This window comes from Atractosteus spatula, chromosome 13 (assembly GCF_055471065.1).
Source record: "Atractosteus spatula isolate fAtrSpa1 chromosome 13, fAtrSpa1.hap1, whole genome shotgun sequence".
In the NCBI taxonomy this organism is placed as follows: Eukaryota; Metazoa; Chordata; class Actinopteri; order Semionotiformes; family Lepisosteidae; genus Atractosteus; species Atractosteus spatula.
In genome coordinates, this window is record NC_142718.1 from 8283305 (window position 1) to 8300495 (window position 17191).

Here is a 17191-nt window from a genome sequence, read left to right on the forward strand (position 1 = left end):
GGAGTTCCAAAATCTTAGCTCCTTCAAGAATGGTTGGGATGAAATTTTAGACTCACTTATAGTAGCTGACTAAACTGCCAAATGAGCAAGGTGGCTAAATTGCTTGCTCTCATTGGCAGCCTTTCTGTTTTGTGATCTTATGTTTTTGAATATGGTGAATGTGTTTTAAATATGAGTCCAAATAGATACAATGCATGAAAACGAAAAGGTTGGTTCCATAAGTCCTGAACATCTCAACGGTGAACTGACTTGGGCTAGTGTCTTTATAGGAGAACCAGTTGCTTTTTTTTATGCCAGTCGCTTGGTGGGGAACAAGATTTTCTCTGAAAACACAAAAAGGCCAGTTTTAAGCTCTGATTGTTCCAAGGCAAAATATGCATACACTTCGTCTGAAAGTAAATATCAAAACTTTAAAATCTTGTGTTATGACACAAGGCCGCATTTGTGGACTGAAGAAAAGAAAATGTCATTTTTCCCTTGTTCTGTTAGAGAAATGACTAACACGTCACTGAATCTACAGGAATGTTCCACAGATGGGGGCTGAATTGTATTAGTGAATTTCACCGGCTTACAGAAAGCACAGTGGCTGTCATGGCAAAGTACTTATTAGACATTTGAGCCTGTGATTTGTTTTTTCAACAGACCCTATATTTATGGACCCACATCACAAGGAGAGAGGATGCAAATTCTGCAGAACTTTAAGCACAACCCAAAGATCAACACAATCTTCATATCCAAAGTAAGGAATCACATCTTTTGATATTTATTCCTTGAAAGGTTTAAGGTTTAAAATCAGTTAAATGTAAAGCATTATTGTTGTTACAAAGTTCTCACCTGTCTGCTATAACTTAACGGGGCAGGAAATAATACCATTACAACAATATACTGTATCACACTTCATTTAAAAGTGTTTTTTTAGGATAGTGTTATGGCAAAAGTGCATTTAGATTGAAATACTGTACCACCTTTGTGTATAACGTGCACAATTGGAAAGAAAATCCAGGTAGTTTAATATTTGGGTTATGGGACTTTTTCTTCATTGTAATGCATAGTCTTTTTGAATTAGCTTACAAGTAAAATTGGAGTTTCTCCCAAAAAACAGTTAACTAATACCACTTGAAAAGGAAGAGAATTGGTTAAATCCTCATAATTGTAAGTAGAAGATTTCTCCCTCTCCTGTGTTCACCTCTGATATATGCTGTCTGGGTTAGCTAATGCATCTGAATTGTCCTAGGGCTTGAATGTGCTCTGCCAAACCAGGCACTCTGGGTCATGTGTAGTTTGTTAGAAACAGCTGTATTCTCTTGAAGCGCAGTGCGTGGGCTGAGCCGTTCACATTTCCTCCCTCGCCCATCATCTCCATGCTTTTCTCTTGACGCCTCCCCGGCCCTCTGCGAATAGGTGGGAGACACGTCCTTTGACCTCCCCGAAGCCAACGTCTTGATTCAGATCTCCTCTCACGGCGGCTCCAGAAGGCAGGAGGCCCAGAGATTGGGTCGCGTACTTCGAGCCAAGAAGGGTTCGTCTCGTCTTCTTGTTATTCAGCTTTTTCTCTGTGCCTTTGTTGGTATGAAATTGCAAAGCTCGCAGGTCTGAGACTATCGGTTTGTTATTTTTTTTTAACAATTTCAGCAGAACGGTTTGGGAAATGTTTTTTGTTTCCCGTTTCTCAGAACTCGCGGCGGGTTCCCATGCGACAGCTTTGTTACTGTATTTTCGTTTGTTTCATCGGTTAAAGAGAAGTGTGTCTGAAATGAAAGATGGTTAAGGCCTGGATCAAACAAAAAGCTTCCCCCATTCCACCTCTCATAAACTGCAAACCCAGAATATAATGATCTCTTGGTAGAGGGCAGGATGGACGAGAAAAAAGTAATTTGATGAATGTCCAAATGTAAATGACCAAAATTTTTCTTATCATTCCCCTTATTCCCTCATAACTCTACTCTCTCCTCTGCCCTCCACACTCCTCAGCTGATACATTTATTTACACTTCGTTTTTTACTTTAAATGGAATTCTTCCTTGGTGTTTCTTCACAATAACAGTGGTACGCCTACATCGAAGCTCTTTCGCCGTTTCTTTTTCAGGCATGGTGGCAGAAGAGTACAATGCCTACTTCTACTCGTTGGTGTCGCAAGACACTCAGGAGATGGCCTACTCTACAAAGAGGCAGCGCTTTCTGGTAGACCAGGGATATAGTTTCAAGGTATTTTTTTGTCAATCTTTAACGTTTTGATAAAAAAATGTGTTTATTTTAAATATGCAAAATGAATGCTAGCACCGTGCTTGAAAAGAAGACTGGAACATTAACCAAACCATCTCGCGCTTCAAAATTGGGGAAAAAACGTATAATGTGAGGGTAACTTTTGTGCTCTATTTCTAACAGAACAGTATTCAGTTTTACACATCATTTAGTGTCACTGAGCCTTTCATTCAGTATCCTGCATCATGATATGCGTTTATGTACTCTAACACTCTCTTAGCATTTCAGGAATTCGCTTGTCAAAGCTTGTTTTCAGAGAAGCGTGTCCAGTCCTTTTGGTTGTCATCCTCATCATATAAACTTATATAGTGCCTTTGAAGGTATCCACACAAAGCGTTTTACAGGAAACGGAAAATGAAGCAGTTGAAACAAATGAAAACCATAACAAAGATAGGAGATGACAGAATTTGCACAGAGAAATACAAGGGATTAGAAATGTAGTAGAAGGGGCACAGATACCAATTACATAAAAACTTTTCTGAAGGTTTTGAGTCTGGATTTCGTTGTGCTCAGGGTAGGTGATTCTCTTTTATCCTTGGTGATAGTATTCCAGAGCTTTTGTGGCATAAAAAAGAGAAGGCAAAATCACCCAGCAAAATTTGCGAGGTGGGGAGTAGGAAGATAAAAAGTCAGTAGGGTCCTGAGGTGCCAAGCCATTTAGAGCCTATATATAGAGAGCGTTAAAGGTGAGCATCAACATTTTGAAGTCGACACAGAAGAATGACGTTTTTCACAATATTTTGCTCATGTGGGTCAGAGGTCAAGCCTGGATCAAATATCACCCCCCGAAAGGCTTCAGTTTAGCTTGAAATCCAAGTGGAGAGCCATCCACACCCACAGATAGCTGTTCTGATGCTGGCTCCTGCACTTTCCAATGAGGTCTTTTCTCCTGCAGGTGATCACACGTCTGGCCGGGATGGAGGAGGAGGACTTGATGTTCTCTGCCCGGGAAGAACAGCATCAGCTTCTGCAGAAGGTCTTGGCTGCTTCTGACCTGGACGCCGAGGAGGAGGTGGTGCAGGGAGAGATGGGTGGCCGAATTCAGGTACGTGTCGTAGGCAGGCCATCTTTAGAAAAAGGTGACCTGTGTGCAGGAGATTCCTTTAAAATTTCCCTTGAGGTTTTTTCCCCCAAAATATTGCCTTAAGACTAGAATGTTTAATTCTAAGGCCTAAAGGATTAGAGCAGGTCATTAACAGTTCCATTTTTGAGAGATGAGTTGGGTGGCGCAGTATTGCCATTGCTGGCCTGGGGTTGTGGGTTCAGTTCCAAACCTGTGTCTGCCCCTTTGTGGTCCGGTGTCCCGTTCGGGGTGTACCCCACCTTGCACCTTGCTTACCGGGATAGGCTCCAGCACCCCCCCAACCCTGAATCGACAGAAGCCGCTCGAAAAATGGATGGATGGATTTTACAGTAAACAGGAAATGTGCCGAGGTGAGCGTCAAAGTTCAGATTTTTCTCAACATTGTCTGCATGGCAATGAAACAGTGCTTTAACTTGGAAATGTACAAACTCGTAGATTTCTAGACTTCCTGAAATCTGAACGGGGTTTATAAAATCTGAAAAAAAATTGACATGAGCTACACGCCATGAGTGCCTGACTTACATGGAAAAGGGGGATGGAGGTCAAAGGGAATGAAAATGTACTGGCCATGGAAAAGTATTTTTTTTTCTCCTTATTTTTTAAAAATAGTTTCACGGCACAGTAGTGCAGTAGTTAAGATAAGATCACTTTATTAGCCATATACAATTTGCATTAGGAATTTGTCTTTTCGCATACCCCAGCTTGCTCTCCATGAGACACACAGGCACACAGACAGGGAGAGAGAAGCTTGGGGTCAGAGCGCAGGGTCAGCCATTGTACAGCGCCCCTGAAGCAGCTGGGTTTAAGGGCCTTGCTCAGGGTCCCATTGGAGTAGGATTCCTCTGCCGGCCGCGGGATTTGAACCAGCAACCTTCCCTCCACAGGTGCAGATCCTGAGCCACAGAGCCACCGCACTGCCCACTGCTGGTTAGCACTGCTGTCTCACAGCGGAAATAATTTTTATTTGTGTGGCTCATTATGGGTGTGAGCAGATAGTCGTTGTATGGCACTATGTTTGCTTATTTAATTTTTGAATACCAACAGCTTAGGCATCCAATTCATGTGAGAGATGGTGCTCTGTATATTATAGCAGCACCCATATCACTCTGCAACTCACAACTGGCAGCCCACTGAAGCTCAGCAAGTGTGAGCCTGGTCAGTACCTGGATGGGAGACCTCCTGGGAAAGCTAAGGTTGCTGCTGAAAAAGGTGTTAGTAGGGACAAGTAGGGGGCGCTCACCCTGCGGTTTGTGGCAGTCCTAATGCCCCAGTATTGTGATAGGAAAACTATACTGTAGAAAAATTCGGATGCTTCGGCTGAGATGTAAAGCTGAGGTCCTGACTGTCTGTGATCATTATTATTATTCCAAGATTATTATTATTATTATTATTATTATTATTATTATTATTATGTGCAAGACCTACATTATTATTATCATGTGCACTTAACATCATTTAAGTGCGTAGGTATTTAGAAACCATTTCTCTCTCTTAATGAACACTATACATTCAGGCCGTAGGTCATTTTAGGTCTCAGGAAATTAACCTGTAGATTTTGGCATAGTGGCAGAGATTAGACTTTTTTGCGTTGGTCATTTTAGGTTTCACGTAATACTCCTTGAGACTTTACTTTGTAATTGGTAGATTTCTGAAAAACTGCAATGATCTACCCACGATTGAGCTGTTTCATGGAACTTTTAAGCATATACGTAATCAGTATTTCAGGACAAGAAACAATACACAAGTTCCTAATCCCAAGTAATTAAAAGGCTTTGTAAGATTTTTCACTTATTCCTGACGTTTGCTGAAAGGCATCAGTTTGCTCCTCACGTGTTCCCTTTCTCAAACAGGAACAAGTGATAGATTCAGAAACACTCGATTTGTGCACAGAATAGTGTAAAGCCTTCTAACACCCTTTGTTAATGAATTGGGGCTGTATGTTAAGAAGTACATGTCACGCGTGCTGTTCTTGCAGAAATGCAAAAGAGAACATGGCTCGTGAGTGGTTCCTCCTGTAAATGCCCTCTTTCGGAGTTTAGTCCTACAGTCAAGACTTGGTGCAATTCTGGGCAATATTATTAGCCGGGTGACACAGGGTTTTGCAATACATAGGTGCACAGCACACCAGATCCTTCTGATGCTGTATGGGCTTGAGTCTGCCAGGGTGTCTTCTGCCTGATTAGACTAGAAAACCTTCTTGGGTATGAAAAGATGCCAGGTGGCTTTATAGTGCACATTGAATTCTTCTTACTTGTGGCAGTACAACCCTCGTAGCCCTATTTGTATTGGCCATCTTGGGATTTGCTCAGAATTTACAGCCTCAAACTGCTCATGCGACCCTCTTTTCCATGCTTATTTAATTCTCTCCCACGAAAGGACCATCGCAAAAGAAGCGAGACCCACCAAACAAGCAGATCTTGTTCTTTGATTCCAGCAAATTTGACTCAACCGCCAGGCTTTCCCAGTTTCTCTTTTCCTGCTAATCACCTCAGTCAGCCTCAGTTCAATAAGAATTAATAGGTAGTTATGCACCAATGTAAAGATGCAGTAACCAAGACCCAACTGAACTTGATGATGTTTCACAAGCAAAGATGGCTGTGGTGTCACCATGGAAATCCACTTTATATCCTCATGCACTCTCGTCCTTTATCATGATCTCGACAAACAGACAAGTGCATTTGGTGCCAGCCTAAAGAACTCAACAGAGCTCTTGGTTCCAGCAGTATAAGGGTCTGGTGGTTCCATCATATGGGGCGTATTTTCCTGGCGCTGATCGGGTCCACTCATTCACTTTGAAGGCAAGGTCATCTTCATCCCACATTGCAGCATTGCCCACATTTCCTTCCTGCTGGGAGGGGCGTTTTTCATTTCCCCTCATCCACAGAGTGTGCTTGGCCACCCAGTGGTTGGACGAGCATGATACCGATGTCATTCATATGTCATGGCCTTCTCAGCCACTAATGCTGAACCCAATTGAGATGTCTATGTTCTCCATATTCATCAGTTAAGCTTCTTCGTAAAAGAGTGGTGCCACATCTCTCACCTGCAATATTCCTCGCTGGTAGACACTGTGCCACAGCTCTTACAGGCTATATTGGACCCAGGCACATGGTGGCCCATTCCCCTTATTAAGTGACTACATTGCTGTTTTCATTTTTTCCATCCACTACCTGTACGTCTTCTCAATCAATGTTTATTCTCCCACAGAATCATGTTGCCATTCTGTAGTTAAGAGTCTAGTTTAGTAGACTTCTTGATCTTGTTTCAAGTGGGTCATTTCAGGCTTTACATAATCTAGCTGTAGAATGTGCCACAGAGGCAGCAAACAAAAGGAGTATGATTTTTTTTTTCCCCATAGGGTCATTTTAGGTCTCAGATGATCCACCTCGAGAGTTCGATCTATAGCTGATTACCGAAGAACTGAAATGAACTCACCTCAACCGTGACTTAGAAATATACAATGCGTGTGTGAATTTTCAGTGATACATGGTTTTTATTTTCAATTTCCATCTTTCATCTTTCAGTTAACAATAAAGCAGCTGTCATTTTATTTATTTAGTAATATCCATGTTCCAACCGACAATGGAATTAGGCCCTTGGAGTATACATGTGTAGTATTGTACACAGATTTAGTGTATATTCCCTGAATGTGTGTTGTGAATATATTCTCATAATAATATCAGTCAGTCACTTACTGTATGTTTCTGTATTATATAAACATTTAGCACTGTACATAACTTCTGTGGTTAATTCTGAGCATTACTCTTCCATGTGCTGGTGAAGTGATATAATGTATGAATTTATTTTACCAATATTATAAACCAATTAATATGTGATTTGGTGATGCATCCACCATCCATCTTCTGGAGCCTATCATAACAAGCAATGGGGGCAAGGCTGGGTACACCCCAGACAGGATACCAGTCCACTGCAGGGCACACACAGACGCTAACACCAGGGCCAATTTTCCCAGATGCCAGTTGACCTCCCAGCATGTCTTTGGACTGTGGGAAGAAACCAGAGCCCCAGGAGGAAACCCACGCCAACACAGAGAAAACATACAAACTCAGTGTAGATCGTAGACAGAACCCCAAGAATTAAACCCCAGAGTTCCAGTGCTGCAAGGTAGCAGTGCTAACCTCTGCACCACTGTGCGGCACAGTATACTAATTATGAATTTGCCTTTTCTCTAGTTTTCACGACGCACTGGCACAATGAGCTCAATGTCTGGTGCTGATGATGCAGTCTACATGGAGTACCAGGCCTCTCGGAGCAAGTCGTCTATGATGAAGAATGTTCACCCACTGTTCAAGCGATTCCGAAAGTGAGCTACCTGCACCTGCACCATGATCTAGGAACCTCCAGGAGTGTGTGATTCCAACTGGAATCCAAGAGGGAGCCTTGATTCTGCTGACAGTCTCGGAAAACTGTTGAGCTGAGTGGACGGATCAGGTTTTTGAGTGTGTTAAAGGACCCCCTGGTTGTGTGACTGTAACATATTCTTAACATCCAGATAGGTAAGTTCTGTTGTTTTGTGCCATTCCTGCAATTTGTTTTAAGAAAACAGCGGTGTAAACAATAAAACAATTTATACAAAACTGACCTGTGAAAAAACTGTTTGGTGCATTTCAGTTTTGAAGGCGTCTTATTCACATAACTCTGATTGTGATCACATAACGCAAGTGCACCAGGCTGTACTGTAAATGTTCACGTAGTTGCATCTTTTTAATAGTTAAATTAATATCTACCATCCTCAAAGTGGTACTTTCAAAAGCTCCGTTTGGGATTATTGGTAAATTGGAGATATGTGTCACCAGTCAAGGTCATTGTGGTTGAACATACAGTTCAACATTATATATATATATATTGCATCTTTGACTGATCTCTTCTCTACATTCAAAAGAGTAATCAAATGGCATTAGAAGAACCCAGACCTCAACATAGAATACATAGATTACTGCTTTGGATGTATGGTACAATTTAGGTGCTTGTGTTTATAATAATACCAAATGGTCTAGTTTAACGCTGGAGTGAAAGGTAAAAAGAGTACTTTAAACACTGTAAGACATACTATTCCTATCACCAGTTATGTTCTATTTTTACAGTACTTTCTTTTTCCTTTATGCTTTTACTATTGCTACACCCTGAATACATGAAAGATCTGACCAAGATTATTTGGTCTCGTAGGACCCTGAAATTATCTGTGGCTGTTTTTGCCAGAGGTTTTTTTTTTCGTTCTGTGGGATTTCACTGCTTTCAAGAGCATTGGAAGTTTTGAGTCACATCACACAGTGTGTTATTTTGGGTTCTAAAGCCACACCCTTTTTCTGGAATGGGATCAGATGTGCCGCTGGGTCACATCATTTGCAGCACCACAGGGGAGGACATCGGAGGAACAGGACTTGCCATTCATGGGGGTAAAAGTATAGTACAATTGTCGAGGCTGACGGGCAGGTTTTGGGGTTTTACCCCTGGGTAAACATCCTGGGTAATGATGTTTCATGTCCCCGAGATAGCAAAACTGCAGGTATTCGGAACTGCCCTCCGGCTGCCAAGGAATGACTACAATCCTACAATTCCTTGGGCTGGTAAGCCGATACAGAAAGTTTATTCCTTGTTTTGCTGAGCTCACACCTCCTTTCCACTCAGCTGGGGCTCACAAAAGTGCTGGAATCCTAGAGAAATGTGGCCAGGGAAGTCTTTCCAACAGCTAAAACCTCTCGTTCACAGAGATTTTAGAAATCCTGACTCCACTAAACCCTTCGTCACATGCGAGATGAAGGCCATGTCCAAATGTTTGTTCTGTTACGTGCTCTGATATTGCAATTACCTTTTGCTTAGAAAGAGTGTGTCCTGGTGTGTCCCTTATACCACCAGGCACATTATTCTGTTTGTTTTTTTAAATCAACAAAGATAAAAGCTGGCAGTCATGCAACTTTGAAGCAGGAAGAAATGTTTTGTGATTTGTACCACCTGCTCCAGATGTTCAAAGCAAGAAACGGAAGGAATATAGATAATAAATGTGAAAGATACATGGAAAAGTCATAATTGCCTAAGTATTCGAACCCTTTGCTGTGGCAGACCTAAATTAATTGTTCCCACAATTACCTGCAGCAGTTACTCAATTAGATGAGTGCCTTCTGTCTGTGTTCAATTCTCCAGATTCGTCTCACTCATCCCCGTCACCTGACTGGCATCACACCCGGTCCTCATTCTTAATCTTGTGGGTGGTGAGCCCACGTGGCGGCCATTTTGGGCTAAGCACTACCTGTGAATACTTGCCACACCGGGCTTGGCTCAATGGTGGGTCCCAGTGTCGCTGAACCGGTTTTCTCAGCTCTTAATGGAACCAGCGTGGGAGTCTGCTTTGGGAGTCTTGATTGGACTGATCTTGGTCTGGCCCCTCTCCTTCGTCCTTAGACCAGTTTCCCGAGGGTAACCCTACCTGGAGCGAAAAGCTCCCGACAAAATAACTCCAACCCTTCCACCACGACAAGGTCACGCTCCCAGGACCGCAGGACGGTACCTCTGGATTGGCAGACCGCAGTGGAGGTCGATACTTTTAAAAAGAGAGACCAGGGAGTGTGGTCCAGCCACAGAGGGATCACACTCCACAGCCTTCCCGGGAAAGCCTATGCCAGGGTACTAGAAGATGTGAGTCTTGGATACAGGAAGAAAGGCGAAAATGTCCTGGCCGTGGAACAGCAGACCAACTCTACGTTTGCACAGATATTTGAGCGGGTGTGGGAGTTTACCGGCCCTGTGTACCCATTTTGTGGACTTGGAGACTTGCAGAAGGCTTACGACTGTGTACCCCGGAGTATTCTTGTGGGAGGTCCCTGTATTTGATTTGTGTCTGCATTCTCTGCATTACGCGGAGCCCCTTCAAGGTGAGCATCAGATGCCAGGGGTGCATCTTGTCTCCTTTGTTGTTTGTGATTTTCATGGGCGGGGATATCAAGGTGCAGCTGAAGGCTTGGAGCGGTAATCCTCAGGTCCAGACGTCTCTTCTGTTTGCGGACGAAGTCGTCCTCGCCTTGTCTGACTGTGGTCTCAGCGGAGCACCGGAAAAAAAGGTTTGCCCCCGAGTGTGAAGTGGTCAGGGTGAAGGTGAAAGCACTTCCAAATCTACAGTCAGGGTTCTCTCCTGGAAAACAGTGGCTTGCTGTCTCCAGGTGGGGGACGCCTGTCCCACGTGCAAGTAGGGGGAGTTCAAGTACCTAGGGGTCTTGTTCACGAGGGAGGGTAGAGGGAATTCTGAGTTTGACCAGCAGGGACGGTAAGTGCAACAGTTGCAGTAATGCTGACACTGTACCAGACCATGGTGGCAAAGTGGAAGCTGAGTTTTCGCCCGAAGCTCTCTGGTTTTCTGGTCAATCTGTGTCCCCATCCCCATCTGTGGTTCCAAGCTCTGGGTAGTGACTGAAATTATTTGTATTATTGTATTTCCTGCTCCCATCCATTTGTAACAATATCTTTGTCAGAAGCACCTACGAGAGAGAATACCTGCATTGATCTGGTTTTTTCAGACAATCAAGATGGGCTCTGTGGTTAGCATTGGCGCCTTGCTCCGTGGGCCCTGGGTTCGACTCGTGAGGTGCTATCTGCATGGAGTTGACATGTTCGACTTGTCTGTGCGCAGGTTTCCTCCAGCTGTTCTGGTTTCCTCCCGCAGTCCATACTGGTAGTTAACTGGCTGGCTAGTTAATTGGGAACACTGGGCCTAGGTGTGTGTGTGTGTGTGTCCGCCCTGACTTGCACCCATTGCTTTCCAGTAATGGCTCCAGCTCCCCCACAACCTTGAAGATTTAGTTAGAAAATGGGTGGCTGTGAGTGAGGGAAAGAACAGATCAATTAGAGAACTGTATATTTGAGGGAACTGTCTTAAGGAATACTTACATACAGTTACCAACAATCATAGAATTGTATGTAGGAACACAATAGGGTATGCTTTGAAGTATACAGTATTTTGAAGCTGTAAAGGCTAGTTTCCACTACTAAGAAAGTAAGGAAACATGACTGTGAAGGAATGAGCCAGAGTTTAAGAGTCCATATTGATTGATTTCGAAGTCTGAAATTGGACTATATCAGTGGTTCCCAGTCCCAGTCCTGGAGGAACAATGAATGTAATTGTTTTCAACCCCTTTTCAGTTTCAGATCGTCCTTCACTTAGGTGTGTCCCCTGACAAGTAACCGATTGGACCTCTGCAGAAAAAAAATGTAGGAGAGTCTGATAAAGTATCACTCCCACCTTTCTCCACCATTAAGTGTGACGTGCAATGCTGTTTTTATATTAGGGGGTTAGAAAGAATCAGCATTGATGGGTGAATTTCAAACCACAATAAAAGTCAAATGTACACAGTCAATCATAAAACACCCAGTTTACATCACAAAACAGACAGAATTCCCAGGTACGTGCAGCACCATGTTCTGTGATTCGGAACAAGGCAGCAAAACACCTGCTGAGGAGAAACTGCATTATTACATTGTAAACAGTCAGGCTTGTGAAGACATCTCTTTTAATCCAATAGAAATATTACTCTTAACTTTGAGACGGTTTTGCAAAAAAATACACCTTACTTGTTAACGCTTGTTAAAATGCAGATCATGTTGGGACATTTCTGCGGTGAAATGTCTGCTGCACAACCTGTACTTATTCACTCGTACGTCACACTACATTAGTCATTACAGTGACTAGTGAGCAGGAAGGGCGCATCACAATTCTCGTAAACTCCCGCTCTCGTCCATGGTGAGAGCAGCAGTTTGTGACAACACGGCAACTTACAGTGCTGTACTTTCACAAAGTTCTACATTTTTGTGCTTAATTCGAAATTGGTGAAAATGTTCTATACCTTCAATGAATTTAGTTTGTTGCCGAGACTTAATAACCAGTCTGAGAAACTGGGACAGCAGTTCCCCTTTAACTAGTAAGAGCTGTTTATGCAGAAATGATAGCAAGCAGAATGAGGAGAGGTTGCGTGAACTTCTGTTTGCTGAACAGTACATTTGAAGTGGTATGTTTGAGACCCGGCACTGACTGAAGAAATAAGTTAATAAAGATCTAAACAAGCAGATCAATTAGAATATCATTTTCTTATTTAATGCTGGCATTAAGCAAGAAAATAAAACAAAATCTACAATATATACTTATAAAGATATTAATCCAAAATAACTCGAAAGAATAATTTCCTTTGTCAATCTCACAGCAATGATACGTGATCATGAGACTCCCCCTCTAAGGTAAACCTTAAGGTTTTATCCATATTCAACATAGTCCTCTATGTCAGGTCTCCCTCTAAACATGTGGCTCTTAAGTGGAATTCACAATGGACAGCCAAAATATTCTCTGAAACTTTGGTGAGCAGTGGAACTGTGTTTACCATTGCTGCCACCTGATGTCGGTTAGACTTTGTTCAGCAAAAAGCTAAACGGCGAGCACAACAACAGCTACCACTGTCAGCCCCTTTACAAACCAAACTAGTCTAAACTAACCACGTGTGAAAATATGTCTCTCAGCCCTTCACCAGTTAACTCATTCGTCAGTTGATGGACAATGTGAACCTACAATATGTAAAGACATCTTCAGATGCACTTTCATGTGTTCCTAGATTTTAATATGTGAAAAAATAAATCCAGCTCTTTTAATGCTCTTGTTTGGTTTGCCTAGTCTCGCTGTGTTTGTATAATCATCCTTCACTTTCTGATGTTGATTCAGGAGTTTATCCTCATCATTTAGAGGAGATGCCTGTCTGGGGAATAGCTCTCTTGAATAAGATTTAAAAAGTGAACACAGTTCATTCAGACTTGCTCTTTTCCATCCTCTAATCGGATCAACAGTATTACCCCAATGCACAATGCATAGTGGGTTTAATGCGCTTTTGTGATTATCAGTTATTACGTGAAGATTTTGCTTTAGAACTAATGATTAGATTTTCATTTGAAAGGAGGTAGAACAGACGTTCTTTGGCGTTCTGAGGAAAACATTGCTCTTGCCTACATCAACTCTGTTGTATTAAAACTTATTCCGGGTGTTGTATAAAAACACAAAATATGCTTTACAGGTGCGGCTGTACCAGCTGTTTTGGTAAGATGTAGGTTTAAAAAAAAAAAACTTGTAGCAAAGTAATTTGCAGAAACAATTTATGAAGACAAATGTTATATTTTGAGTTTGAGAGTAAGCCAGGCTTGTTGTTTAAGCACAGTCCACTCAATCAGTGAACCAAGAGATCACGTAATTAATGTGTATCTTATATATTGTCTACTGACTGGCGATCAGAATCTCAAAGTGATTAAAACTATTTTTTATTTTTTTTGCAAAAAACTCAGATTAAAATCCTGTAAGGTTTGTGTTTTGTCTCGGAGCGTATGGGGTCGGTAGGGCCGTAGTTGCAAAGAGATATATTTTGGTGAACAATCTGAAGTCAAATGAAAAACCGAGATGGATAGTCGGTAGGAACAACAGGCAGAATGAATGAAACTGAACGATTTTTAATTTTCCCTGAAAGTTCTTGTCTGGGTCTCTCTTTCTGATGGACCTCATGGGAAATAATCTTTAAATACTCACACAACTGTATAGCACATGTGCCATGTCCACCTACGTTCTAGATAATCAAGAAATTTGAATTACAAACTGTTAACTTTATACTTAAAGTATAAAGAGTGGATCAATGGACCAAAACTAACTAAAAATAAACAACACTGTGCAAAACTAATAGTCACTACATTGTTCTACTCTTTGCTCTTGGTGGTTTTTCTTCCTTATGGTGAAACACTAGTCAATAACTGGTTAACAGACAGGAACCACTTTAAGGTGCATGACCTCTGAGTAAGGTAATGTTACATGTAACATAATGTAATTATTAAATTCATTTTTGAGTAACTTTACACCCATCTCAGGTCGTTTCTAGCTGGTGTCCTTAATTATGAAGATTTCTTCATAAGGTTGCAGAATTTGCCAATGTGATTCCAAAGATTAAGATGAGTCAAAGTTGCTTTTTGATCTGAGGCTCCATGAAACACTACTCACATAGGCTAGTTTGTCTGCAGTGCCTAATTGAAATCAAGATTTAAGACCTGTTTCTATAAATTAGTAGGCTGATTTAAAATGGATTTTGTATTGTTTCTTTTTGTTTTTATTTTTGTATTCCTAATTGTTTTTTGGGGTCATTTTTACTTTGTTATATACCTCCTTATGTTAGCTCTGAGTGAAACGCATCAGAGACTCTGCATGAATCTAGTGATTGTGGTTTGCATATACACTTTGCATTGTCAGATACCTCCACATTGCAGACGGGCTGCCGGTTAAGACAAGATAACAGCTCTTGTCTGAACTACATTTCCCAGTAACCTAGGAAATGTCCTGACATCCTCAGATCCTCTGTCACCTGACCCCCTGCTCCACTGAGGCCTCCACTGCGCAGTGTGCTGGCTGGAGACAGAGGGCAGATCCTCTGGCATGTGACTCTGTGGGAGGAGAGAGAGAATGAATCATCCAAACTCTGAGTTTTGTTCATGAGTTTCTGGAGGGGTCTCTGCGGGAGACTTTGTTTTGGAGCCAGTAAGCAGCTTGGCGGCCTGCTGGCCGAGTTTATAGAGAGGGCTCATGAAAAGATATAGTTACAAACTCAAAGAGGAGCTCAGACTTTTTTTTTGGTCTCCAGTGAATTTTGGAACTTCAGTGGCCCTGTTTCATACTGTGAATAAAAAAAACACTGTCTTTTCAAATTACAGCTGATTGCATCTGTTTTACCTATAAATGAGCTTGTTTATGACACTACACCCCAACCCAAGGCATGTCACGCATGTCTTTAAATTTCTTGCCGATATGTGGATCAGGATCTGCGCCTGTGGCTGGGAGGTTGCTGGTTCAAATCCCACGGCCGGCGGAGGTATCCTACTCCGTTGGGCCCCTGAGCAAGGCCCTTAACCCCAGCTGCTCCAGGGGCGCCGTATAAATGGCTGACCCTGCGCTCTGACCCCAAGCTTCTCTCTCCCCGTCTGTGTGTTTCATGGAGAGCAAGCTGGGGTATGCGAAAAGAGAAATTCCTAATGCAAGAAATTGTATATGGCTCATAAAGTGGTCTTATATATATACACAAGTAATTTCCTGTGCTATCCAATCAGACAATGGAGATCTTCTTGTTGCAGTTAACGGTGCTATTTTCACTCAGTTTCTTTTTTTTTTCAAACCAAGGCAGTGATGTCTTTGGCCTATGGTTTGTTGCAGACCGTGCGGGGGTACACCGTCACACATTTTATAAAACTCAGCTTAAACAAAGTAGATATGTCAAATTAAACATTTTAGAACCTTGATCTGGGCAAAGGGCAAAATTAAGAACTCTGACTTGAAGTTTGATCCATGTCTTGTCAACCTTCAATTTCAGCAGAGCTGTAGGAGCTACAGTAGATATAAAGAGTCAGTTGCTCACACCTGAAGAAGGCTCCACGGCCGAAACGTTGTGTTTTCTTTCTTCTCTTTTCAGCATGGAAGAAACCCATTACTTGTTCCTTTGCAGCCTATGCGTGCTGACGCAGCCACCCACCTGAACTATTATAAAGAGTCAGTTGTGATGAGCATAGACATGACTGGCCCTACTGCACCAATCCTCCACACCCTGACATACAGGCCATCCTGCTCAGAGACAGGCCTGTGGTGAGACCACAATGCCTCAAGAAAATCCTAGATGTGGAGGACCAATGTACAGTGAACAAAGAAGAAGTGTGAGTGGTGCACAACGCAACCCCAGTGTGCCCTCAGCTCAGGCACATCTTAGTGAATTCCTTTAGACGTCAGACCACAGAAGCCCAGCAGGTGTGAGCCTGGCCAGTACCTGGATGGGAGAGACCTCCTGGGAAAAGCTAAGGTTGCCGCAGGAAGAGGTGTTAGTGGGACCAGTAGGGTCTGTGTGGGTCCTAATGCCCCAGTATAGTGACGGGGACACTATACTGCAAAAAGGCGCCGTCCTTCGGATGAGACATAAAACTGAGGTCCGGACTCTTTGTGGTCATTAAAAATCCCAGGGTGCTTCTCAAAAAGAGTAGGGGTGTAACCCCAGCATCTTGGACAAATTTCCCGGTGGACTTTACCAGTCATGGTCTCCTAATAATCCCCATCTCTGAACTGGCTTCATCACTCTGCTCTCCTCCCCACTGAAAGCTGGTGTGTGGTGATCGTTCTGGCGCACTATGGCTGCCGTCGCATCATCCAGGTGGATGCTGCACATTGGTGGTGATGGAGGGGAGTCCCCATTACCTGTAAAGCGCTTTGAGCGGAGTGTCCAGAAAAGCGCTGTATAAGTGTGAGGATATTAGAAAGGGAAGAAGACTGAAAGGAAAGTTGCAAAGCTGAAGCTGGCTGCAGGAGCCCAGATGAAGCCCACGAGACTACAGCTCCTCTGGAAGCTGCTGGGAGACCAGCAGGACTCTCTGCAGTCATTTTTGAGACTCCTTCCCCACGAGCGCCAAGTGCCCGGAGAGCCAGGCACACTTCCTGAGCTGGGAAAATGGCGCCAAAAGGGAGAGTCAGACTGACTCCCGTGTTGAAGGAGAAGAGTGAGCTCCTTCAGGCTACCGAACCTCCAAGAAACAGGAGTCCCAGGAGGCTGCCTGGGAGACACAGGTCCACAGGGTGGAGAACGAAGGCACACATGTGAAACAACTACAAGAGGTGAGATGAGCTGGGACAACTGGCCCCAGGTGTGAGTGCGCGTGTCTGTGTTTAACTGTGTGCCTGCCCTGTGAGGGACTGGCGTCTTTTCCGGGCTGTACCCTGTCTTCCGGTGGCCCTGAATTGGAGGAAGCTGTTAAAGAGGGACAGGAGCTGGGGGAGTCTGAGATGCAGCCACAG

At 43.1% G+C, this 17191-nt stretch overlaps 1 protein-coding gene across 1 annotated transcript in view; it reads left to right on the forward strand.

Annotated features, from left to right (window-relative positions):
• Positions 1-7943, forward strand: part of ercc3 (excision repair cross-complementation group 3) — a 39295-nt gene extending 31352 nt beyond the window's left edge. Inside the window, exons 11-15 of the mRNA XM_088931206.1 lie at positions 643-739; positions 1402-1519; positions 2086-2204; positions 3157-3306; positions 7539-7943. Coding sequence (XP_088787332.1) covers positions 643-739; positions 1402-1519; positions 2086-2204; positions 3157-3306; positions 7539-7673 — 619 coding nt within the window. The 3' untranslated portion in view covers positions 7674-7943. The remainder of the gene's footprint in view (positions 1-642; positions 740-1401; positions 1520-2085; positions 2205-3156; positions 3307-7538) is intronic.
• Positions 7944-17191: the final 9248 nt, after the last annotated feature.